General features: G+C 40.0%; 1 protein-coding gene across 1 annotated transcript in view; it reads left to right on the top strand.

Annotated features, from left to right (window-relative positions):
• The first annotated feature begins 1287 nt into the window (after positions 1-1287).
• The window catches only part of FAM135B (family with sequence similarity 135 member B), a 124510-nt gene continuing 100196 nt past the window's right edge, over positions 1288-25601 (top strand). The window contains exon 1 of the mRNA XM_062504138.1: positions 1288-1364. Coding sequence (XP_062360122.1) covers positions 1288-1364 — 77 coding nt within the window. The remainder of the gene's footprint in view (positions 1365-25601) is intronic.

The raw sequence follows: 25601 nt of genomic DNA, 5'->3' as shown, positions 1-25601 counted from the left end.
ATAATCAATGTAATAAGCCAGTCAGTCGGAAAATTACTAATCAGGAGCAAGCTTTGAGAAAGCTAAAGCCTAATGCTTATCTGAGGACTTCATGTATCAAAATCTTCTTCACTCCTGCTTCATTAAAGGACACAGTCAAATCTATGAGGGCCATGAAAATTATTGATTAGCACCTCTGGAGAAATTTTTCACTTTGCATCTGAGCTACATATCTCTTTAAAGCCCTGCATGTCTCAGAAAGGGGAATTGTCAAGAGCCCTGACATGGGTCTTCCACAGAGGCTGCACTTGGCTGCTGTCAAACAACAGCTAAAATGTTGCTTATGAATGTGTTAATTAAAAAGAAAAAAAAAATTTATCCTCTCATTGATCCTACAGAAAATTTCCAGGCAGCCTGGCAGATTGCCAGAAGTACAATGGGGGGAGATGGAGGGAAGGGCAAAATATAATTGGAAAGCTGCAAAAGTCATTGGCTTGCCTGTCCTATAATTAGGGAAATGTTAAGGATCTACACTTGTGTATTAAATAGAGCTGGTTTGGAAACTTACTTCATTGAGTAAGGCATGACCTCCTAAGGTCTCATCCTACCTGAATTATTCTCTGATTCAATAAGCACATGAGCTGTACTATGCAAATGTCTGTAATGCTTCAAAATCTTGATCTGACTGTTGTGGCCTATTAGGTGCCATGTCTGTCATAATTTTCTTTAAAATAATATCTCCCATTCATTAATATTTAAATTATTCATATTCCCTCAGAAGCTTCCCTTCTGGGACTTTATTTAAGTCATAAGAGAAGTCAAAAGCAAGAGAAATCTGAATTCTGCTCTCATCTGTCTAGGGTTCTTGTATTTTTGCCCTGTGCTTTTACAGAAATTAGCTGTGTTGACCCTGGAAATCTGCCTTTTCATAAAATGAGAAGGAAAAATTTCAATTTCCCATACAAGACCAGCAAGACAGTTAATTAAAATTTGCTTTGAGATTCTTGCACATAATATGTTATTTACTTTTTTCTTCTTATACTTTTCATAATATTATAATTCTGTCCTCAGGCTTAATTAGACTTTTTACTTCTCTTAATTACTGCTTTGATCTGGCTTTTAGTTAGTTTTCCTGAGGATGGAGCCAAATGATGTCACTGTAAGATATCAGTTGATTTCAAGCTTTGCATGGACCCCAAGATGCTGACTAAAATGAAACCATCCATTCATAGATTTGTTAAGTAAAATACTTCAAATGTTTACAATGTCTTTATATATGTGTTTTTTAGGTGATGACCTGAAAAAAACATGTCTGAGGTTCAGGGAACGGTCGAGTTTTCTGTGGAGCTACACAAATTCCACAATGTGGACCTCTTCCAGAGGGGGTGAGTTGATGTTTCCATTAATTTGGATCTGACAAAAGAGGAGCAGCTTACAGAAAAGAGTTAAATTGCAAAACAGGTTCCTTTCTGCCAAGTACAGTTATATTTCATGCAATCTGCAGGGCAGAGAAGATGTCATTGGGCTTTCATTGCTGTCAAGGAAGATCAATGTACATTTCTTTCACTATAAACTCAGACTGACTAACTTGTTTTTGCAATACAATGTTGTAATGCTCCAAATTATTTTAAGCCCCTGTTCAGATATAAGTACAATGGCTGTTTTAAATGCTTCTGGACTAAGATGTTCAGGTTCAGAAGTTCTGGTTTTGAGTCTCCATGGTAAATAATAGCTGCATTGAATTATAATGCAAACAATTTCATTTTAGGGCCATAAATTTAATGACCATATTCTTTTAATGAAATTCAGCTGGATCCCACCATTTCAGAAGGGAAAATGAACACTCGTATTTGTCAAAAGCTCTGCTTCTGGTGGCTGCACTGATTTTTCACATCCCCATAAATTAGAAAAACATGTACAACTCTGGTCTAGTTGAACTTTTGCCTCTGTTATTTTTGCACCACTCTTTCTAGTAGTTCTTTAACAACCTGATGGCTCTGAAGAAGCCTGGCCAGATGTGAGCCATTGCTCAGCTTGCATATTGCACCCCACAGGTGTTCTTCAGTGAAGAAAAATTAGACAAAAAAACATTTTTGGGGGAGACCAGGACTCTCAGGTCAAAAGAATGTACTTCATTGAAAATAGTGTGTCTAGAGGAATATTATTTTCTTTCACCTACCAAAACTAATGTTTACAAAACACTACATATTCTCTTTCAAGCCTTAGCTTGGCACAGAGGTGGTTCACAGCTGATTTGTCTATCTCAAGCATCATTTCCCTCATGAAAACCAGGGAATTGTTTCAGCAATTGGGATGGATTAGGTAGAACCGTTTCCATCAGTACAGAGGCATTTTGTTATTTGATTTAGTTTGATGAACTGTGTGGGAAAAATTCTGGGAACTTGAATGAAGGAAACACAGCTTTATTTGGTTTTAACAGCTGGCATCTGTCATTCTGTTGCTCTGTCTGAGAGAATATCCACCAATTTTATGTTAGAGAGTATTCTGACTATGTCAAATACTGGTGTCAAACTGAAAAAAGAATCCTCTATGCTTGAACAATTTGGTTTATCCAAGCTATTAAAAAAAAAATCTCTTGTGCATTTTGGCATTTTCATTCTCATGATAACAGAAGACTGCCCTAACTATAGAATATAGATTTTTTTTTTCCTTAGTTTATGGTGATCACTGTATTGTCTTTGATCTTCTTCACAACTGAAAATCCACTCCCATCTGTGGGCTGATATTTTGGACTTGGATAATAGGATGTTCAGAGGTTAGCCAGGAATCTTTCCATGTTCTAGTGTGATGACTTGCCTGTTTTTTCTTGTATTGGTCTGATTTTGCATTCAATCATTTCTGTGAAATGCTTTCCTTGGCTTTGACAGTCAGATCAAATCTCTGGTGTGGGGGTAAGCTTAGCACTAACACAGATAATATATTCAGCTGTCACACTAATGAGTTCCTAATTACTTTTGCTTTTTTCCCCACTGGTACTTACCTTGCTTTACTGATTAATATTCCAAACACATGTTACTATAGGTTATACTGCATTAATTTGTTTGCAGTAATTTTTCTTTCCATGGATCCTGCACAATATTACATTTGCTTTCGTTCCATCGTTTTAACTTTTACATTTCCAGCAAAATCCTTGTGTCTCATATTTGCTGGTCACCATCCTCTGGCTGACTTCATCTGCTCAGCAGGCCCTTTCACTGTAGCATGTGTGAAAAGGAAGAGTAGATGAGCTTGCCAAATTTCAACTTGGGCACGCTTTTAATTTTGACATTTTTATGCTGTCATTGTTGATATTGACTATAAACAACTGGGACATCTTGTGGTCTCCACAGATGAGAGTGTGGTAGAATTAACAGTGATGTGTATTTTCTATTTAACTAACATTTTTCTTCTCTGAGTGACTTGTAAAATGAATCAATATCATTCTGTCCTGATGAAGGTCAGAAAGGTGATTTATGAAGTGTCGTCTATCAGAAAAGCAGAGAAATTGAAATTCATCTTAATTTCTGTGGAAACCCAACATGCTGTGGTTTTTTTAACCTCAAAAGCATAAAAATAAATGAAGAGCATTAATAATAATTTATAGAATCTACTTTTCCTCCTAATATTTTGATACAAAACCACAATAAACAGTCATAATAAAAAACCCTGGATATGCCACACATGCAGAAAAGTCCTGCTCCTGTATGCCTAACTGACGAGGCTGAAATTTCTGTTTTGGAACTTGGCAGCTGCAGAAATAAGGCAATGCTTCCCAAAGCACTTAGACTTGGCTAGCTGTCCTACTGAAGGCATTGCCCTTTGGGAGAGTGTGACTGTGCCAACAATGAGTCTTTTCAAGAGGAGCACTCAATTCAAATAAAGGAATGAATAAATCAACATGATTTAGGAAGAATCAGTCCTTCTGGAACCATTAGGTGATAGTTAATCAGGCTTGATTAAGGACATGATCTGCTGTCCATAAGTCACAGAGTCAAAAGTGCTTTAAAGTGTTAGCCTGCCTGTAATGGCCGTGTTCTATTTTTGATTTTACTGGATGCTATTTGAAATCTGTATGCATGCACAGCCGGTTGCCACCTCTGCCTCTCCATGAGAAATGGAAGCTCCTTAAATTATTTGAACAACAACTTCTGCTATTGGAATAATGTTTCTTCACCCGTATAAATAGTTAACCATACAAAGATCAGGATTTTTTTTTGTGTGCGAATATTTGTCATGGTTTTATGTTTTTGGCAAATATATACCAGGAACAGTCAGTAAATTTTGTGTTGCAGGTAGTTTGGTCAGTTACTGTTAAATATATCTTCTTCTGGGGCACAAATATAACATATATGTCAGTATTTATAGAAATCAAAGGTTAAATGCTGCACCCTGTAGGGGCTGCTACAAGGGAGGAAAACTTTTTCTTTTTTGGCCAAACCAAAGCATTTGCAATGCTGCCTGATGCCAGAGTTCTAAAGGTTGAGTAGTAAGTAATGCAATTTCTGGAAGGAAAAACATTTTTTACTTTTCCGTCTTTAGTTCTTCCCATCATGTGCTGCTTAATAACTGGTGACATTTTCTCTAGTGAAATTAGCTAACTGATTCTGATTTTCCTTAATAGAGTAGGAAATAAAATTATCCCTGACTGCCAGAGATCAATTAATTGATTCATCTGGTTCTGTCAGAAGCAATCCTTCTGCACCTTTTTTTTCTTAAAGTTTTTCAAAATCTATTTAACTGAGGAAAAAAATGAATGTCACAACTACTGCATTCAAAGGGTGAGTAATATTTGGAGTTTGTGAGGAAATAGAGGGCACGAAGAAGGTGAAATAGAGACTGACTAGTGGAAGGATTCTTGCAATGATGTATCACAAAACTAGGACCAATTTAAATCACTGGTTACAGATCACAGGGCTGAATCAACTGCTTATCTTCTCAATCCCCAAATTCCAGGCTGCAATTTGTAAGTGTCTGACACTTACACTGGTGGTTTATGTGTGTGAGGGGTGGTGGTGATTAGAAATGAGTGGAAACATGAAGTCCAGTTTATTCTAAAAGGAATGCACCATTGCCCTGGAGAAAAGATCAGTGGTTTCAGAACTTGCAAAATCCTACAAGGCATCAATAGCACTCAGAGCTGCTGGAAAGATCTTCTCACTTAACAGACCAAGCTTTTGTGTAGTACAATATCCCTTTTAACTTCCAGATGGGAAGTTAACTGGGATTCAATGTATTTAGCCATGAAGTGATTCCCTTAGAGACAAAATACAGCAACTCTTTTTCCCAGCAAACTGGAGTTCAGCAATCCATCAGGGCCTCTCTTGTCAGATGGGTACCTGAAAAATATACATTGTATTCAGAGCTTCAGATCTTATTTCTCAGAGTCTTTGAGGGTAAGTGCCAGAATATATATATAAAATACAGTTTGAAAATGTAGGACAGAAGTTAATATTGTTACTTTGTTCACAAAAATATGCATTTCTTCAGACTTCTTACCTGTAATGAAATACAAATCACTTTTGGAGTGCAAATCTGTAATTTAAAAAATACTTACCCAGCACATTTATGATGCATGAATTCTCTTTATTATAAATGAAGAAAAAAAAGGAGGGAAATAAAAGGAAGAGGGCTCGTAAGCATTGTAAAGTGATGGAAGTGATGCCTTTTTGGAATAATAAGTGCTGTCCCTTGGAACAGATGCACTGACAGAACTGACTTTTGTCTTGCCATGGTGACATATTATCTTCACTTTGAGGCAGCAAATATTAAAAAAAAACCCAAAACAACAAAACAAACAAAAAACAACAGCAAAAAAACCTCCACAACATAAAAACCCCTCAGGAGTCAGTCATAGTCATGCAGTGATAGCTGAGAACCTACTGAACTGACAAGGTGGAGCTTAGTTTAGCACAAATCTAAAGTCATGAAAGTAGTGGCAGCAGTGCAGGTGAGCATGAAAGATCAGAGTTCTGAAATGTAGCAAATGGCAACTTCATGAAAATCATGAATGATGGGTTATTGTCATGACAGCTGGTGAAGGCAATTTTCTCATTTGGTTAATGAGTATAGCCATATTTAATTTCTAGGCACTCCGTGTCTGCTGAACAGTGTTGGGAAGTGCTGTGCCAGTGATAGTGGGGTGTCCTGGTTTGAAAGACAGGTATTTGCTGAGGAAGCCAGAAGCGTCCCTTTGAACTGAAAAAAGTGTGATTGCTCCTCCCTATGAATTATTATGATTTTGAAATTAAGGGAGTTCTCAGGCAAAGATATGGGGGTAGGAATAACAGTTCTTTACTAGTATATCTAGCACGACAAACAAGAACAACAGCAGCTATGAAATTACCCACAAACAGAACAGTAACTCAGTCCCAGTGTTTTTTGGCTGCAGGCACCTTTTCCCTGAGCTGCAGTTCCCGGTGCTGGGGGCGGGCGGGTCCCGCAGAGCCGCAGGAGGGCTGGGGGTGATGGCAGAGCTGTCCCAGGGGGAGAGAGAGAGATGGAGAGAGAGCTCTCCGCTCACGGTGTGGGTCCTGGTGCTCAGCAGAGTGCTGGATGGTGGCAGGTGAAAGCGAGAAGGCAGCAGGGCAGGGTCTGACAGCAGTGAGGATGGCTCCCAGTGCTGGGATGGCAGGGATGGAGCTGAGGCAGGGATCGTCCTTCTCGTCCGAAATCCATGGGGGAAATGGGGAGAGCCAGAGCCTTCCGTCTGCTCTTCTGGATGTTTGGATATCAAGGGGTTTCCCTCTTCTCTCCCCTCCCCCTTGCCACCAGGGCCCAGTCAACAGGTATCTTTGCATGACAATGGGGAAAATTCCACAGGGGGAAAAGGGAAAGAACTGACCCCCAAGAGGGGGAAATATTGAAAATAAATGGAGGGGAGCCTAAGAGGTCAGGCTTTTCTTGCAGGTGAAGAGCAGCACCTCGGCAAACTCTATCGACAGGTGATTCATTGGTCAGTGGAAAGTAGGGTGCTCTTGTATCTGGAAATTATCTTTCTCCTTCAATACTCTGCCTTACCCAACCCTAAATACATTAGATGACTGCTCTGTGTCACTTGGTCATCTATAGACAGCTGAGTTAAAGGCCAGCCCCAATGCTCCTAAGAGGCTGTCTAAACAAGGCAGTATCACAGAATTAGTACAAATTCAGAAATAAGGTACCTGGATAGATACTACTCAAGGCCTTGAGATAATGTTTTACATGCCAGTTTGTGATTGTTTTCTACACACTGTTTTCAGCAATCATTAATACAGAGTAAAAACCAGGCATGTGCAGTGTCAGAGTGAAAATTCCAGACAGCACAGTAATTTGAAACAAACACATGTTGGAGAGCCCAGAAATGTTATAGCAAATTGAGAGCTTCTGAGAACTCCAAATGTCGTCCTGCCACTCCTCAGCCCATATGGTCCAGCTTCACCACTTGTTCTGCTCCCACCTGGCACCCATGTAACACAACATGAGTTGACTGAGTCATATGTTGAGAAAGAATGTGCTCAGTTTACTTTAGCCACCCTTCACACATGGGATAGCAACTGTTTCTCTCTTGGTCATGAGCACTAGGGTGATAACTAGTAATTAAAACAACTTAGAATTGCACACTGCACAACATCCAGCAAATTAGCCTCTATTCATGGGCACATCAGAGGAAAAAAAAAAGTTCTAGTGAACCAATACATTCACCTCTTTCTGATCCTGGTCTTGTTAGACTAGTCTCTGGTTTTCCCCACCTGCAGAAAATAAACAACTGGGACTTAAGAAAGACATTTTGAAGGATTGATAAATGCTGCAAAACAATTTCTGATCCAAAGTTAAAAGGTGGTGATACTTACAGAGAGAACAGTTTGGTATAGATACTCTGGCTTCTAGGTGGGAAGCTTTGTACCCACCAGGAAAATTCATAAATCAAAAGTAAGGATACAGACAGAGAAGGCATTCTGCTTGCTCCTGAAAAACAAACATTAAAATATATCATATAGACAGTGCTAGCCAAGAGGAATGTCATGCAAACAGATGGGATCCACTCTCCTAGGAAATAAAATGCAAGCTGTGATGTTAGATTAAAATCTTGGGCAAAAAAAATAGAGTTAAATAGGAAAGAAAAAAACAAAATTAAACTTTTGGGATTTAGCCAGCTTTTAATGTTCATCAGCCATTAACCTGGAAGACAGTTCATTCTATCATCTGTAACATTAAAAATGGACTATTATAAGATTTTCTTCAAAGCTCTTGATGTGTAATTTGGCACTGCCTTTCCTATTTTTATGAATCCAATTCATAAAATAAAAAAAATAATCTATAAGCAGAGATCTTAAAGTATCATCCCCTAGAGTATCACAGAGTGGCTTTGATCCCTCTTAAGATCTGCCAATCAAATGTATTAATCTAATGGACTAAATGCATGTCTTTGAGGTGACTTTCTACTTGAACCAATAGATTTTACCCCAAAAGTATCTGCTCTTTGTTCATAGGTCTTAGAAGCATGTGATCTTCATTGATGCACTTGGATCAAACTGTTTTACCCTCTGAGTCTATCTCCTTAATGAATTGATGACACAAGCTCCTTAAATTCTTACACTCATTGTGTCATTAAGTGCAGCATTGAAAATTGAGCTCCTCTAGGATGTGACACACTTGTTGAAGAACTGGACATGGTGATATCAAGACTTGAAGCATGGAGCACGGCATGCATCTGAAAAGCAGAATGAGCCTAATTTTATTAGCAGCAAACATTTCTCAGCTAAAATCACTTATTAATGATAATCAAGTTATTCTGTTTTGTGCTGTAAGCTAAACAGCCAGGTGAATTCCTGGAGACCATCGTCCTGGTGATAAATCACTAAAACAATGTGTATTTCATGAACTGAAATTGAGTGCAAAAAGAAGTTGTACAGCTTCTTTGTTGTTCCTGTGCTGAGGAAGGCTATGGTCATACTCATCCTAGAGTCAGGGAATCATTCATGCTGGACAGGAGCTTCTGTGGTCTTCAGTCCAATACCTGCTTAAAGCAGGAGTTGTTGAATTCAGACTAAGTTACTCAAGGCCATGTCCAGTCCCATCTTGAAACTTCCAAGGATAGAGATTCCCCAGACTCTGGACAACAAGTTTCAGATCTTGACTAGAATCAAAGGATTTTGCTTTATCCCTAGCTGCTCTCCCAAGAGCTTGTCCTGTATTTGAAGACAAGGTTAGATTTGCTGCTGGTGGTTGCTCCATGCTTTCCCTAGGGACATACACAGTGTGTGCCACAGAGCCATGGAATGGTTTGGAATGGAAGGGACCTTAAAGACCATCTAGTTCCAACCCACCTGTGAAACAATGTAATAACAAATTCAAAATATGGGTAATTTCAGCTGCCTCTATTAGCTGGTGTTTGCAGAGTGCTTTGGAGAGGAAAAGTGCCAGAAGAGCTAAAAACACCAAAATCACCCTCACATGAAAACTTGGAGAATAAATTCTCATTCTTTTGATGGTTTCGTGCTGCTAAAAAATTGCATGCAAGGAGCACAATGGGTTTTCTGAAGCATTTAATAATTATTTTATTACCAGACCTTCTCATTCACTAATGGCTGGCACTGACTCTTGTTTAGAATAATTGCCCTGACACAGTCTATGCCAATGCCGTGTTTCTGGCTTGTTCTAGTTAAGATCGGTGCTTTAAAACTGTGTCACTTCACTTGTTCTTAAGTAATAAAATGTTCAGTACATACACATAAATCCCTTCACAAGCCTGAGGGTTTAAGCTTCCTCCTATGACTTACACATACAGAGAGCTGAGTGATTCCCAGCAGCAGACATGGGTCCATCTGAAACTCTGTGCTAGGAACTCTAGTCAACATCTCAGGTATAGCTGTGTATAAATATAAATCATGTGAGGCGAGGTCGAAGCTGCTTTCTGACATAATTCACTCAGAAAGTCATCAAAGCAACAATGTAAATGTCACTTGAACTGGGGGGGTATTTGCTTTCCTCAGAGGAGATAGTATGCAGATATTAAGGGGCAAAGGTTTAATTTTTGGCCAGCCAAATGCAACAGCCCCGTTTGTGGCTTTTTTTTTTCCTCTGTTACATAAGGGCTTGCACAGAACACACTTCTTTCTGCTCCTCTATGACTGATAAACAACAATGAATTGTTTAATAAGTGAATAGAACCCGGATTTAGTATTTTTAAAATATCTTTTTTTAAACTGTTACATATTTAATTATTTTGAGGAACAACCTGCCATGGTTTTCATAGCAACTGTGAGCATTCAAAGATTAATTGTAAATAGTACAAGACTTTCTTGTCAAATTGCCTTGCTCCATGAAATAAGGTTTTAAAAGAAAGGGGAAAGCGGGGGAAAAGACTATAGCTGTTACCAAAGACTCAACTACAAATTCTTTAGTTGCAAACATGCTCATAAACATGTATGTAAACACACTAGGTGACAAGCTTCTGCTTTTTTAATCTCATCCTGTATGAAATTTTTATGTGATGCTTATCACTAACATCTGAGTAGCCCTCAGTAGTGTTAGATGAAAAAAAAACAACAAAACACGCCCCTATTTTCTCTCACAGTTATGTCCTTGATGCACATTATTTTCAGAGAGGAGAGACTGCCTGATGTCCAGGAGATGTGGTTTAGCTCTATTTTCCTGTCCCATATTTGAAGCAATCCTGTCCCTTGGCTATACTGTTCATAGACTTCATTGCACTTTTGTAAGGTGCATTTTAATGCAACTGTTTCAAGCTGAAATACAGATTCTGACTGTTTCTATTTGTTGGAATGAGTAGTGAGTTTGGGAAATTACTTGAGGTGGGTGTGAACGCCCTTTTAACTTACCAACTATTATCTACAAATATGGCAGTAGTAATAATATCTCAGAAGATTGTTCTTTTAGGATACAATTACAAATGCTCAGATGCTGTGACAGTAGAAAATATAACTGTGTATGGGAAAGGCTTGTTCTGACTTTCATTTCTCAGTTATCTTTGTATTCAGCTTACAATATCCCAAAGTCTAATTTTCAGAATGGAAAACTGCACACAATCTCTTGATCAGATCCTTTTAAGATGGCTTATGCTGTCAACTCAAAATAATTACTCTATTTTTGGGCATGTAATCCTTCAGAGTTTCCTTGCTATATTAACTGGTTTTGGAGCTGTTTAATTCTATGGATGCAATTAAGCTATGTGGTGTATATGTTGCAGACAGGGTGCACTCAAGATGCAATGAAAAAAAACCAGTTTGCATTTGTCCTTGCATTAATGGAGTTGAGTATATTGTGTGTCTGGATGGGAAGATCTCTGTTAGGACTTTAATTACTTAATGTGCTTGCTGCAGCAAAAGTACATTAACAAACACAAATCAATTTCTCCCATCAATCCACGTCCACTTTGTTACAGTGGAACATTAATTCATTTGTGGGGATAACATCTGCCAGTAAAAGGTATTACAAATAAAATGCAGCTGAAAAATGAACTGTTGTTCAGTAATCTCTTGTTCCTGTTTGGCTATGCATGATAAATCTTTACAAGGATGTCTTGCAACAAATGAGAAATCAGTTTATGATGTGATTTTTTGGAGTGGTGTCTGCAACTAAAACTCACCACAAACACTGATAAAGCTGTGGATTTTTAATTTATTTTGTAATTTTTTTGTTGACCCACTAAATCTCTTTGGTTTAGATATTTCCAGGACTCACATGTTCTCACAAGATAAACTTTGCGAAGCAGTGGAAAGAACTAAGTTCATGCAATGGCCCCACTGGAGCTTGAAGAGAGATTGAGTGTGAAGATTCTCAGAGAGGAGCAGCCCTTGGTAGTTCAATCACTTAAAACTTTATAAAGAAAGAATGATAAATCATAGAATAGTTTGGATTTGGGACCTCCAAGCTCATCTTTTCCCAACCCCCCTGCCACGGGCAGGGACACCTTCCACTATCCCAGGTTGCTCCAAGCCCCATCCAGCTTGGCCTTGAACTCTTCCAGGGATGGGGCATCCACAGCTTCTCTGGGCAACTTGTGCCAGGAGTTCACGACCCTCTGAGTAAAGAATTTCATCATAATACCTAATCTAAACCTCTTCTCTATAGTTTAAAATCTCATATCCTGTCACTATCTGCTGGTGCATAAAATTCCTCACTCTCTTATAAGCCCCCTTCAGGTACTGGAAGGCTGCAGTGGGTTGACCTGGAGCGTTGTCTTCTCAGGGATGAACAACTTCTATTCTATCATCTTGCCAATAAAAATACATTGAATTTCCCCCGTTCTCAGGTCCTAACGCTTCCCTCCTTGGAAGCAAATCTGGATTATTCTTGACCTGCTCCTCTACTTCAGGACTCTGCATAATTTAGTTGATAGTCAAGCCTGTTAGATGGTCCAGTCCCAAGATTAGCCTGGTGTTGGAGAATAACCTTTATTTTTCATGATTCTCTGCTAGCCAAATTAGCAAGGTACAAAATCCACTGAGCTCAGGCCCTGAAAGTCCTGCAAAAATTAAGGATAGTAGATAAACTGTTAAAGGGAGCCAGTGAGACTTTGATTCTCTAAGGTAGATGGCAAATCCATGAATGACCTGGATGGCCAGACTGACTGAACCCTCGAGTCCAAGGTGTAGGTGAGGTGAACATGCCAGAAGGGACCTGGACAGGCTGGAACAGTGGGCAACAGCAACTGTGTGATGTTTGACAAACACAAGTGTGGGGTCCTAGCCCTGGGGTGACATAACCAAAGACCTGACCTCTGAGGAATGACAGAAGGAGATCTCTTCTGACTGAAGTTTTCATCTCCCTGGAGAGGGGATGGCTCAGAGGAAATCTCATCATAGTATTGCAAAGAGGACACAATGTCTCTTCATGAGGAGCCACATGGAGAAGACAAAAGGCAGTTTACACCAGAAAAGGTTTAATCCCTTATAAGAAAGTTTTTACAGTGAGAATAATCATTTATTGGAACAACATCAGGGGATGGGTCATTGTAGAGTCCCCATCTCTCCACATCTGAAGGTTTTCCAGACGTGACTGGTCTAGACAAAGCTGCTGCATGATGTCCTCCTGGCTTCCATTCCCATGAAAGGCTGAATTGGATTATCTTTTGAGGTCACTTCCATTATAGGCCATTCTATGATTCTGTGAATACTGTGAATACTCTATGAAGACTATTTTTCTGTGGATCCTGGTGGACGATAAGTGTGGGTTTCACTTCTAGCTATTTCGGAAATAAGCCCCCCTCATACCAAGAGCAGATTTGCAAACAACTTGAATGCTTTACTGCTGCAAAGATAAGTGGCTGCAAACTTGGTGTTTCCAGAATTCAGTGGCAGCTCAGGTGGACACATCATCATTTGTCTCTACAGCTGTGTTTTACAGTATTGCTCTGATTCTATTATTTCATCTGTGAATAATTTCTTGTGGGACAAAAATTTCTGAAACACAAGGTTTTGTGAATTCCTACATTATTAATATTAATATTTTTAGCAGTAGCTCAAAGATGAGATCAGAGCTTAAGCAGAGGGCACAGATTCATTATACAATTGGGAATGAAAATTCTTTTCACCTTTCTTTATAGATTTTCTGTAAAGGACTGAAGACTCATATTGACAAAAAACATTGTGAAGAGGTTTCTGTGCAGTTGTAAGTGCTGAATCTGTTCAGCAGAAAATGGGATTTTCATCTCTAGAGCTGTCAGGCTTGTGCCAGCACTGAGTGTGCTTTCAGAAGGGAATATTCATCCTTCTTGGTAGAGCGGGAAGTGTCCCTTCAATGCTGCCAGCACTTCAATGAGAAGCATAGGTGGACTTTGGTAAGATCCCACATTTAGCAATGAGTTTCGTTTCTGTGGAGTGAGTGGGTGGACACAGAGATGTTCCATTTCCTGAGAAAGGTTAGGAAAGAAAATATAATGCAGACATTGTATCATGAATCGGTCTTTTGAAGCTATTGGACAAGGAAAGCTGAAGGTCACTGTGCAGGTTCTGGGGACAGCAGGGAGGGGCTCTGTGGGGAGACAGGACACAGTCCCTGGGGCAAGGAGCTGGAGGAGCTGGGAAAGAATGAGTAAGGCTGAGATTCGGAAAAAGGCAGGCAGAGGAGTCAGGCATCAAAGAATGTGGCTGGCTGAGTCTCAAAATAAGGGAGTTGATGCAGGGAAAGTGGTTTATTTTTGTTTATCATCAGCCTACTCTACTTTTAAATATAAATAAATCATTTTCCCCAAACCATGTCTGTTTTCCCTGTGAAGGTAAGTGGTAAGTACTCTCTCTATCTTTAACTTGAGCCAAGAATAATTTTTTTTTTTTCCTTTCTCCTACTGTTCTTTTGAGGAAGGAGAGTGAGGGCTCTGGCAGCTGACCAAGGTCAACCCACAACACTCAGGTCCCTCTCCAGGTGTGCATTCTCTGACCAAAGCTGAGTGATGGTGGAAGTCCTGTGCTTTTCCTGCACCTCTGTCACTTCAGCTGTAATATCTCCTAATTTTTACTGATCAAATTATACCTATGTTGTTTTATTTGTTCTAATAAGGGCTAAAATCTCTCTTTTGTCACTGGTGCTTCCTGTTCTGCCTCCAGTGGTTCCTTTAGCACTTGATCAGAGATGCCTTCTGCAGGTAGCCATGTCTTGTATCATCCAATTTAAACTGTAAAGCAGACATCTGAATCTGGTTATTGTACTCTTGCTGTTGTAATCTTTCTTCATTCTCTTTTAATTCTCTTACCACGTTCTTAATTCTTTGTAGTTGTTGTTCCAACCAGCTTACAGTCTCTAAGACCTCATTATTTCTATTCTCCAGTTCTTGAATCTGTGCTAACAGTTTTCCTATTTTTTGTCAGAGGCCATAAATTCTTGATGGTTTTGTTTCTTTCCTAATAAAAAAAAATAGTTATCAATCCTCTATTTTATTTCTGCTTGCAAAAATTCTACCTCATATTCTGTAAACATTTCAGAAGTCTTTGATGTTACTCCTAAGTTTAAGCGGTTCTCTCAATTCGTTAATTTCTTGCATCTCATTAAATTTTCCTTTTAACAGCTGGTTTGTCCATCAATTGCCACTATTTTTCAAGCTGTTTTTCATGGACTAGAATTTGATTTCTTATATATACAGGCTCCAATAATTACTTACCTAAGTCCTGGTTTCTGTGCAGTTGTTCTCCATGTTCTACATCCTATTTTATCATTTGAGAGGGCAAGCTCAAATGGTCCTTTCTTGCCTGACACTGAAGCTCTAATCTTTCTTTTTCCAAAAATTCTACTTCCAGTACTAGAAAGTAATTGTTACAGGAGCAGAGGTGTTACAGTTTTGTGGCACATCACTTTCTTTTCTTATGGTTGTTGTACAGTCTGTGTGAAACATAAAAGAAAAATGATGTTTTGTTCAAACATGTAGTTTTTGCTCCACATTTTATTCTGGCACTGACAAGTGTCCACATTTCCTAGCTATTCTTTGAGTGGGTTTATTTCTGATTCTGTACAAAGGTCTTTAGTCTTTCAGAATAGGAAATACTGTTTGTTTGTTTGTTTTTCAGTTTCTCTGTTTTCTATATATATGAGACAGACACATCAACTTCTGTTTGCATCTCACAGGGGTTACCCTTATAAATAAATCTGTCTGTCTGAGTTAAGAACCTCATTTTAAGAAGAAATGGACCACTGTAATCCCTTTCTCTTTAACAGAAGAACATTGAGTTGTAATGAGTTCTAGGAATCAGATTCCAAAAGAGAGCAGGATCAAATTCCTCTCTGAAACCCACCTGAGACATCTTAGGAAATGGCTGTTGGTGTTCAAGGGGTGTCTGGATGATGCTCTCAGTCATGTGGATTAGTTTTAGTTACTCTTATGAGTGACTTGAAATCAATGATTTCTTGGACCCCGTGATGGGCCCCTTCCCAGTTGAACTATTTTATGATTCTGAGTTGAATGAAAAAACATACTCCTCTCAAAATACCCCAGAACAATAAAGCTGCACTTCAGCAGAAACCACCGAAGCTGTGTCTTTGTACTTCTGAAAAAGAGATTCTGTTCTGACCTTAAGAATTGAGCTGGACCAAGACAGAAATGCTGAATTTTGTATTTCTCTTTGCTGTGGTATACTCCCACCCTGCACCTGCTGATGCACCTGAGCAGAGCACAGGCCAGGTGTGGGGTCAGCACTGTGAAGCAGGAGCTGTAACCCCAAATTCCTTTAGGACAGAGGTGGCAGTGAGTGTGAACTCCCCTTGGGCTCCAGCAAATGCCAGGCCCTAGTGGAGGCACTTTCCAATTTCAGGAAGGTGATGCTGCTCGGCTCTTGTTCTGAAGACTGAAATTGAGTCCAGTGATGGCAGATCAGTAGCAGAGCAATGGCTCTGGGAACATGGACCTGGAGACATCCTGCAATTGTGACAGGTACAGGCACAGCCATGAGACAAAACAGGTCTGAGACCACACAGCTTGACCTATCTTTGTTCCAGCTTGTTGACACAGCTTTTTTCCACCACAGGGAGCGTTCAGCCTACATGAGACTTCCTGGTATTTGAGATGACCAATTCAGGGACAGTAGAATTTAGGGATCTGCTGGGTGGACTAAGTAAAGAGACTTGTCCTGATTCACTGTGTGTCAGGTCACACTTCATCTCCCCTTTTCTCACTTCCCTAAAGATCTTTTTTTTGTAATCTAATTCAGGATCAAAGGCTAGAAGATACCCAGCTTTTCTATTCATTTGGGATTACCAGGCTGTGAATATAGTGAAAGTCTCTGCTTTCTGTTGGATTAGACATTGTGCCCACAGTAGTTTGCACCTTTGTTTAAAGGTCAGTTTGGCTTTCAACCCTCTGAGAAGTTCTGAGATGTGAAAAAAAAAAAGGTACCATTTTTAAAGCAACAACAGCTTCTGAGAAGCCATTTATTGCCTCTAATTTTCATTTTTCTCCAGTTTCCAGGAGTGGGATACAAAACAAAATGTAGTGCAAATAACCACTCCAAACCTGTTTACCCATTTCATTCTACAAGCATTACAGAAGCACTTTAGAAATCTCATGAGACACAATGTTTGCCTTATTCTACTAAAAAAATGCAACAAAATAAAGATGTAATATAAAGGTTTGAATTGATCTCCATAAATATTCAGGTCAATCTATATCTATATATAAATATTTTTTCTAGTTTCTTGATTTCACCCAGAACAGGTGAGGGTTAATTCTCTCTCTCACTGTCTCAGATAATCAGAGTGTAAGTTTTTCCAGGAGCTTCAGTCAGAAAAGCACAAAATCTCTCATCTTTAGCTCTTCATATAATGTAAGAACAGATTGGAAAAGGTTACTACTTGACTGTGAGACTAAATTAAACTATGTTTTCAAGGTTTCCTATTGCTTTTGAGTCAAGAATATAAGCGCTCATATCCTTAGTGGGGTCCTAATTTTTCTGCCCTTTCCTTTCACAGCCTTTCTTTTCCAACAATAAAGCACATTTCTATCGTTTTTCTCTTTGTTCACCATTCTACTGCCCACTCCTCTTCACCCCTACCTTGCTATGATGAAGGAAAGGGAAGTAAAGGGCAAATTGCTTTAAAAGTATGAATATGGGACTAAATAAAAGATAGCATTGCTACCTTGATGAGCATAAAAGGGCAAGAGCCCCTGAGGTGAGCATAAAAAGAGATATAAAGAGAGCTGGTTGGTGTAATTGTCAGAGAGCTGCAGGGTTTCACAGGCTGGAGATTTTATGGCTTGTGGGACTGCAAGTTTCTGCAGAGGAGAGATGACCTGATGAAACTACAAGAAGACAGAGGTGTAAAAATGGTCAAGGTTTTGGCTTACCTGGATCCAGATAAAATCCTTGCCTGAAAAGCATTGAGTGCCAAGTGTAGGCTCTCCTTCAGCGATGCACTGAAATATTTTGTGGACACTAGAGCTCTTCTGCCAGAAGCTGGGTATATTTTTTCCACATTATGCCCAGGGCACTCTGTTCTTGAGAACTTCCAGCCCTCAATCCTGGACTCTGGATATAAGTATCATGTTTGATCCAGGGGTATGCTGAGCACCTTCTGAAGCTATTGAGAATCCACATGTACTGTTTGCTTGGATGAGGAGTCACACCAAGTGCATCTCAGGCCTGCAGAACTGGGCAGCATCCGGTTTTAAAACAGGATTTTGTATCATAATAAAAATAAGAAAAAAATAAAAAGAAGGTTGCCATGCATTTACAATTGAACAATTTCATCATATGTGCATGATGTACACTCCTGGTAGGTGGAAAGTTTTCTTTCATAGAGTCACTGTGTTTTTTGCTGAGAGACCAGTTCATTACTGCACTGCAAGGAGGGTATAGCTCACTCTCCTCACTCTTTAGACCTACCCTCATCAAAAGTTAAAAAGCCTGAGAATGAAACTGGGATGGGAATTGTAGAAATTTGGTGTGATGAATGGCTGTGGAGTCTGGATCAGAGCACTGCAGCTGTGTTTGACTGACCTGCCCTAGCACAGCAGCTCTGGGCATCACAGAGGGAGTTGCCAGACAGACCTGTCACTGTGTCTGCAAGACTGAAGGTTGAGAAAAGCCTTCCTCTCCCACCTCTAATAGCCTCCAAAGGGAGTGAAAGATTCCCTGGGCTGCCTGAGGAGTTCTTCCTTTTTCCAGAAAGGTGAGAAGAAAATGCTAATAGTGGTGATGACTTCTGTGAACAGCCACATCCTGCTTGCTGCTAGCTCCTGTGTCCCACACTCACTCCCTTTTTTTCTGGGCCATTCTAGAGCCTGCCAGAAGCTTGAGGTAGAGTTAGGTCACAAAAGCTTCTTGAAATAATATTTAATTGAGAAATGTCTGGATTTTTTAGATGCTTCTGAAATATTTTGTGGTCATATTGTAGGGCTTCCTCATGCACATGGTGTTGCAAAAGCTTGCTTATATAGAAATGTGGTAATTTTTCTGATATGCTCCACAGTCTGATTTATTTTTCTGTTTTTGCTCTTAGGTGTAAAATTATCAACCTTTTCCCATGATCTTATGTTTGAATAGCCAAAGAACCCACCAAAATATCTATATACAAAATAGGGATGCATGCACCTGTGTGTGACTCATGCACTTTAGAGATCCATGAATTACTGACTCTGTTAAATATGAAACTGAAAGCATTATCACCACAAATAAGGAAAATTATCCATTGTTTTATGAAAACTTGCAGAATTTTTGTGGCTACACCTCTGACTTGTTTCACTAAAGGGAAAGGAGAAATACACAATGGTCTGCTTGCCTTCTTTGCCCTGGTTTTCTCCTTATACCTCCACAATGGGTATTGCTTTTCAGGTTTTACTTTTGCAGCAGGAAGCTAACCAGATAGACAGCTTTATTTTTAAGCTTTAGTACCCACTGTTTGTATGGAAAATAATAGTGTGTTTGGCAGATTATAGATCACTCTTTTTTTTCTGGGAATCAGCCTGGATGGCCACAGATGTTTACTCTGTCCTGCATAAACTTCTGGAGTATCTATCAGGAAGCCTTCAGATGGTAACACACTTGTCAATCCTCTGCTGGGGATCATCAGCACAGGACAGAAAGGTCTCTTAATGTTGCCAGAGAGAGAATGAGGCTTTTTACATCTGGAGACCTTGAGTTCAAAGCTCATGAAGTTAAGCCTTGCAATGAGATTTGAGCTCTCCTCTATTGCTGTTTTCACAAAGAAATTAATTTTTTTCTTGCCTGTAAGGCTTTTCCTCACTGACTCCCAAAACAGTGTGCTGCAGTACTTGGCTCCCTGGAAGCAGCAATGCAATGGAGAAGATTTGGTGATGTCCAGGGGTTCCTGGAGGACGACGACAACAACACTGGTCTGAGGAGCAGCTGGAACTCCAGGCTGACTCACCAGGCTCAGCACACAGCTCGTTTGTTTGCTGTATGTATTAGCTTAGGGGTTGTTTATTTAAATGCAACCTAATCTGGGATGAAATTTTAAGCTTTGGAGCTATTCAGGTATAATTCAAAGCAGGTGGAATTTGAACTTGTCTGGCTCCTGTGACACTGTTACTGAGCCAAAGGTTTTGATTTCCATGGTGCAGGAATGATCAGGGATGTCTGTCAGTGCTGGTGGTGGGAGTGATCTGGTTTGGTGGCATGATGAATCAATATTGTCTTAAAAATTGCTTCTCTCAAACCAGTCAACCTTCTTTAACCTAGGTTTTACAGTGTCATTACAAGACAATTGCAGGGAAAAAAAAGGTAGGCAGCAGCTTGCACCACTAGATGAGAGCTGAGATATTCTGGTATTAATCTGAGAAGAGGAAGAAGAGGAAGGATGGAGTCCAAAGCATCAGTAACAGGGCTGGTACCACCCTGCTCTCTGTTGGTTTTGATGTAAATCCTCTAGAATTAGGTACTGCCCTGTGCTATGATTAGATCACTAGAGATGACGTGATGAGTTTCTGTAGCAAAGATGTTTTATTGTCCTAACATTAGGAAAGGAGGTCTGAGCACCTCAGTGTCGAGAGACTGAGGTGTCAGCAGCTCTGCCCCGTGCAGGGGAGGCAAGGGCAGGGAGTGTCACCAGCACATCTGTCAGTGCAGCCAGGCTCCTGAGCGAGGCTCCAAAGCCAGCAGCGGGTGACTCACTGCAGCTCCGCAGGGCTTAATTTGTGTCCGGCCACAGGAAAACAAAAAAAAGCCACTCCAACTGTTTAATTTTAAAGATTAGAAATTCACAAATAGCCAGTGAAGGGGGTGGCAAATTCATTGCTACTAGGGTGACCAATGTAGTTTATCTTGCAAGAGAGAAGGGATTTGGAGTAGTATGCACTGCCTGCATAAATAACATTGTCCTGCAAATAAAAAGGATCCGTGGCTTATAAATCATTTGGAAATTTACTGAGCTTCCCCTAAAAACAAACTGGCTTTTTCATTCCTGCTTCTGGTAGGAGCTCTTTTGATTTTTCTTTTTCTTTTTTTTCCCTACAGTCTTGTTCCTTTGCCAGCTGCACTTTTTACATCTAAACTGGATTTATTTATGGGCAGTTATATTATATGAGTTTGTTCTTGTGCCAATGTTGTACTTTCTTGTACATCAGTATTCTTTCCTCCTGATTATTTTTTTCCCAATATATTTATAGATAGAGAGGGTATCTGATTGCTCTATTTTGCTGAGTACCAAGTATACCAAGTTCCTTAAAATCAGTTTGCTGTTTCCTGATCTTCCCTTCGCAATGCCTGTACCATATTAGCTGGCAATTTTCCATGTTCTACCTGCTTTACTGAATAAAGTTTTTCTGCACTTTTCTTTGCTTTAAAAAGGGAGAAAAAAAACAACCAACCAAACAAACAAAACAACAAAACACAAAACAGATGTTTACTCAAAAAGAGGTACTGCCTAGCCTAATTCTAATGAGCCAGACTCAGCCTAATTGCAGTAAAACAGGAATTGTACTGCAGCTTCTCATTTATTCCCTACTTAGTCTTTTCCTTAAAATTTACTGTAAAGCTTTATGTATTTCAGGGAGCCAAGTGATGTCCATTCCACTCCCTTTACAAAATGACTGTTCAGCTTCTGCTCTTCGCCAGCCCTTCTGTAACTTTGTGTATTTCTTGGATTTGTTGTAAGTCTGTATTACCAAGTGTCCAATTCACATGCCACTTCTATCAAGGTTCTCTAAGAAAAATAGCTTGTTATTTTTGGAGGCAATATCTCATTTATCATTACTGTCAGCTCCATACCACTACCAGGCAGTGCTTTCCTACACACTTGTGGTAGGGAACCTCCTGTAACTATTTTGGTGGCCTTTGCAATGTCTGCCTCAGACTGATTCTCCAGCTTTAAGTTTAGATTTTGATCTCCACATCGCATTCTGTTCTTTGTAGTTTTTATGTTCATGCTTCACATAATTTTTGAGAGAGTCACTCAGCTGGGAAGACACGAAGCTGTCTGTAGGATACCTCCTCAAACCTGAAATTCAGAGACGGCTACTTACAGAAAGAGGGAGAAGCCATGTCCCTGCAATTGCCCCCCACCCAGGCAGCATCCCACCTTCAAGGCTCTGCTGCTGCAGGGCCCACACAGCAAATGTTCCTCTCAGGTGAGAACAGACGTTGCAGCTTCTAGGAGAGATCAAGAGACAAAACTGATCCCTCTTTATTTTGAGGGGATTGGAAGAGCCTGGTGAGGATGACCAGACTATGAGGCTACTCCTTGATGAGAGAATTTAGAGACAGCTGGTGATGGTTCACTTTGTTTTGAGGAAAACCAGGCACACTGTATGGTCAGGTGTACCTGTTGCTTCTCAGCATGATTTATGCCATTCATAGCTCAGAGTGTCTCACTGGAATAGATGAGTGGTTTTAGAACCCCAAAAACATTTTCCTTCTGCCATCCTGTTAGAATCATGGAATGGTTTGGGTTGGAAGGGACCTTCAAGTTCATCTTCTTCCACCTCCTCTCCAGGGCAGGTCCATCTTCCACTACACCTGCTTGCTCAGGGCCACATCCAGCCTGGCCTTGAACATTCCAAGGGATGGGGCACCCACAGCTTGTCTGGGTAACCTATTTCAGTGTTACATAACCCTCTAAGTAAAGAATATCTTTCCAATATCTGACTGAAATATATTCTGTTCAAGTTTGAAGCCATTCCTCCTTGTCCTGTCCCTTAGCAGGGACTGAGGACAGTATTAAGGCATCCAACACTGTGGGTTTTTGTGGAGGCACTGAAAAAAATATTTTATTATGCTCAAAATAACATAGTTTTGTTTTATATGTTGGTGTCAGTGTCAGACTGGTACAACCAAGAGGTGTGGGACGGTGGGATGGGGAAATGGAGACATGTATCTGTGTGGCTGCTGAAGAAATGGTGTGGGGACTCTGCATCTTGAAGTGTATTTTATAACATACTTGACTTTCTGTATTTTGATCAGGAAACCCCTCCTCACAACACACAAGCTATTATGAGTACCATCCAGCTTTACAGTGTGGGAAAAAGAACCTTCATATTTTTGGTTTTGCTTGGTTGTAAAGTCACTGTTTGGCAATTCCTCTCTGCTTACAAGGGATTAGAGGAAGTTCTGAGGAGGAATGGATAATGTTTGCCTGTCTAATGATTTAAATATTGATATATGGCTTAAAAATAGGGGGGGAAATCCCAACAACCAGCAACCACACAACAGGTAATGGGTTCTGTTCAGTTTCCTGTATGGAGGTTGCTTATTTTAACTGGACAATAAGCATTCTTGTGAAACTCAAATGAGGATGTCCTTGGGTTTTTCTGACCACCCAAGGTGAAGCTGTTCTTTGCTTATATACTGCTTGTGATATTTATCTCCTTTATTTACCTCCTCTGGAGCTGTTAATGTTTTGCCTGAAACAGTCACTGAAAATATTTTCAGGAAAAGTATTATTTCTTTAAAGGAATAAACTGATAAATCGTGAGGACTAGTATTTCTCTGCATTTTCAAATTCAATCTGCTCTCTTGAGCCTTTAACATTTTCACTGCCCTGTGTGTTCTCTACCATGAATATCCCTGAGGTGTTGGGGAGATCTGAGGTCTTTTACATCTCTGTCCTCTGCCTCTGTCCAACTGAGCTCCTTGAGGTACAAGTCTGCAATGCTCTCATATGCACAACTGAATCAACCACAGGATGTTTAGAAACTTCTTGTGTCTTCTGACTAGAAGATGACTCTCTAAAGTTTTTCTGTAGGAAGAATGTATCTAATTCCATGATAATTTATTCCAGAACTCCTTTATGCCGGTGTGTTAGGAAGGTCAGACTTTTTGGCATTAGGTGCCAAACAATCTGCAATAAATCATTTATTAATAGCTGTTTATTGCCGTTCTTTTTATCATGCTTGGTCATCTAAAAAAATATGAAGTTACATTTTTGGCTGCAATCCTTAATAGTGTGGAATTTGCTGGTCTCTGGATTCTCTTTATATCTGGACCTTCAGTCTCAGAGCTGGACCTTAGTCTGAGAGTTCCTTAGGTTTCTATGATTTTGTTATGCATCGTTTTACTCTGACCAGTTCAGTTTGGTGGGTACACAGGAAGACAACAACTTGTGACCCCTACAATATCTCTGCCATCCAAATTAATTTACCTAAGTTCAGGGGATGAATAAGGTTCAAATAAGATGTAGACCTATTTCTTTTTTCACCTAGTCCATTAGGCAAAGGACATAATGAGTGTTGGAACTAACCTTGTTATGAAGTCACCAGACTAAGGTATCTTCACGTGCTTTTGATATCCAAGGCAGTATTGCCTGGGCAATGAGGAAGTAAAGGTCTGCTCTGCATCCTCCAGGAGCTGAATGCCTCTAAGTCTGCTCAGAGTTTTGACTGCATGGCCATCATTGCCAGAAAGATTTTGGATGCCCCATCCCTGGAAGTGTTCAGGGACTGGTTGGATGGAGCTCTGAGGAACATGATCTAGTGGTGCCCCTGCCCAGGTCAGGGGGTGGACTGAGATGGACTTTAAAGTCCCTTCTGAAATCATTCTATGATTCCATTATATGAAAGTGTCACCCTATGGACCTTTGTATAATCTCAGCTTTAGGTGGCTTAATCAGAAGCACCAACCAAGCCTTTGGAAACCAGTTTCCTACTGGAAATGTTTAGGACTGTGTGGGATGTTTCTGAACATGAGACACGCATTGAGGGAAGGCTGACATTGCCATAGTGTGACAGGAGGTACCCAGTTAGATATTCCCTGAAGGAACTGCAGCCTGTGGAAGCATCTGCACTGGTGCAGGGAATGTGTGAAGAGGAGGGAGCAACTTAGAGGTGCTTTTATGGACTGATGCTAACTCCCAACCCCCTGAGCTGTTTGGGAGGAGTATAAAAGACTGAAGCTAAGCCTGGGAGAAGGGAGTAGGCTGAAGAGAGGTTTTATTTCAATGTCAGGGTTTGTTTCTTACTACCCAATTTTGAAAGAATTAAATTAATTTCCCTGAAGTTGAATCAATTTTGCCAGTGGCAGTAACTGGTAAGTGATCTCCCTGTCTTTATCCCATCCTAATTTTCAGCCTGTTTTCTCCTGCTGTTCTGTTGATGAGGGGGAGGGAGAGTGCATGTGGTTGGGAATTTGGCTGTTAGCCAAGGATAACCCACCACAATTCTGAGCAGAAAAAAATCTAAAAAGAGGTGACCTGACGGTTACAGAATATTATTCTTTGGAGCTGATCTAGTGGAATGGGCACATGGTAAATCTTCAAAATCTGCATATGGAGGAGTATGCTGTTACACTAATGTGTAATACTACTTTAATACCCTGTTACTGGTATTTGGAAGCTATTAGAATTTATGAGCAGTCCACACAGAGTATTTTTGTCAGTAAAAAAATTGTATTGCATAAAACTATAATGAAAATTCCAAGGGTCTTAAGGCATAATTCTTGTACTTGCTTTAGAAAAAATTAGGATCAATACCATCAATTAAAAACTCCTGCATAGTGCAAGAACAGCATAATGGAGAAAAAGATCAGGTAGCTTAGATTTGGCTCCTGTTATGTTTAACTAGGTACTGTATGCATTTATAATATGAGCTGCTTTTATTTTCTTTCCTGAAAACTAACATGCAAACAGAGTTTTCATACCCGTGCTCTTGACTGAAACAGATACCTAGAAATGTTTAAAGCTATGCTAGATTTATATCCCAGTTGGGAAGGAGCTGCCAGCTGAAGCAGGTAAGGTAACACGGTCTTTCA

Source organism: Cinclus cinclus, chromosome 1 (assembly GCF_963662255.1).
Source record: "Cinclus cinclus chromosome 1, bCinCin1.1, whole genome shotgun sequence".
NCBI classification, from domain to species: domain Eukaryota; kingdom Metazoa; phylum Chordata; class Aves; order Passeriformes; family Cinclidae; genus Cinclus; species Cinclus cinclus.
Note: the sequence above shows the minus strand (reverse complement) of the source record. Positions and strands in the feature narration are given on the sequence as shown.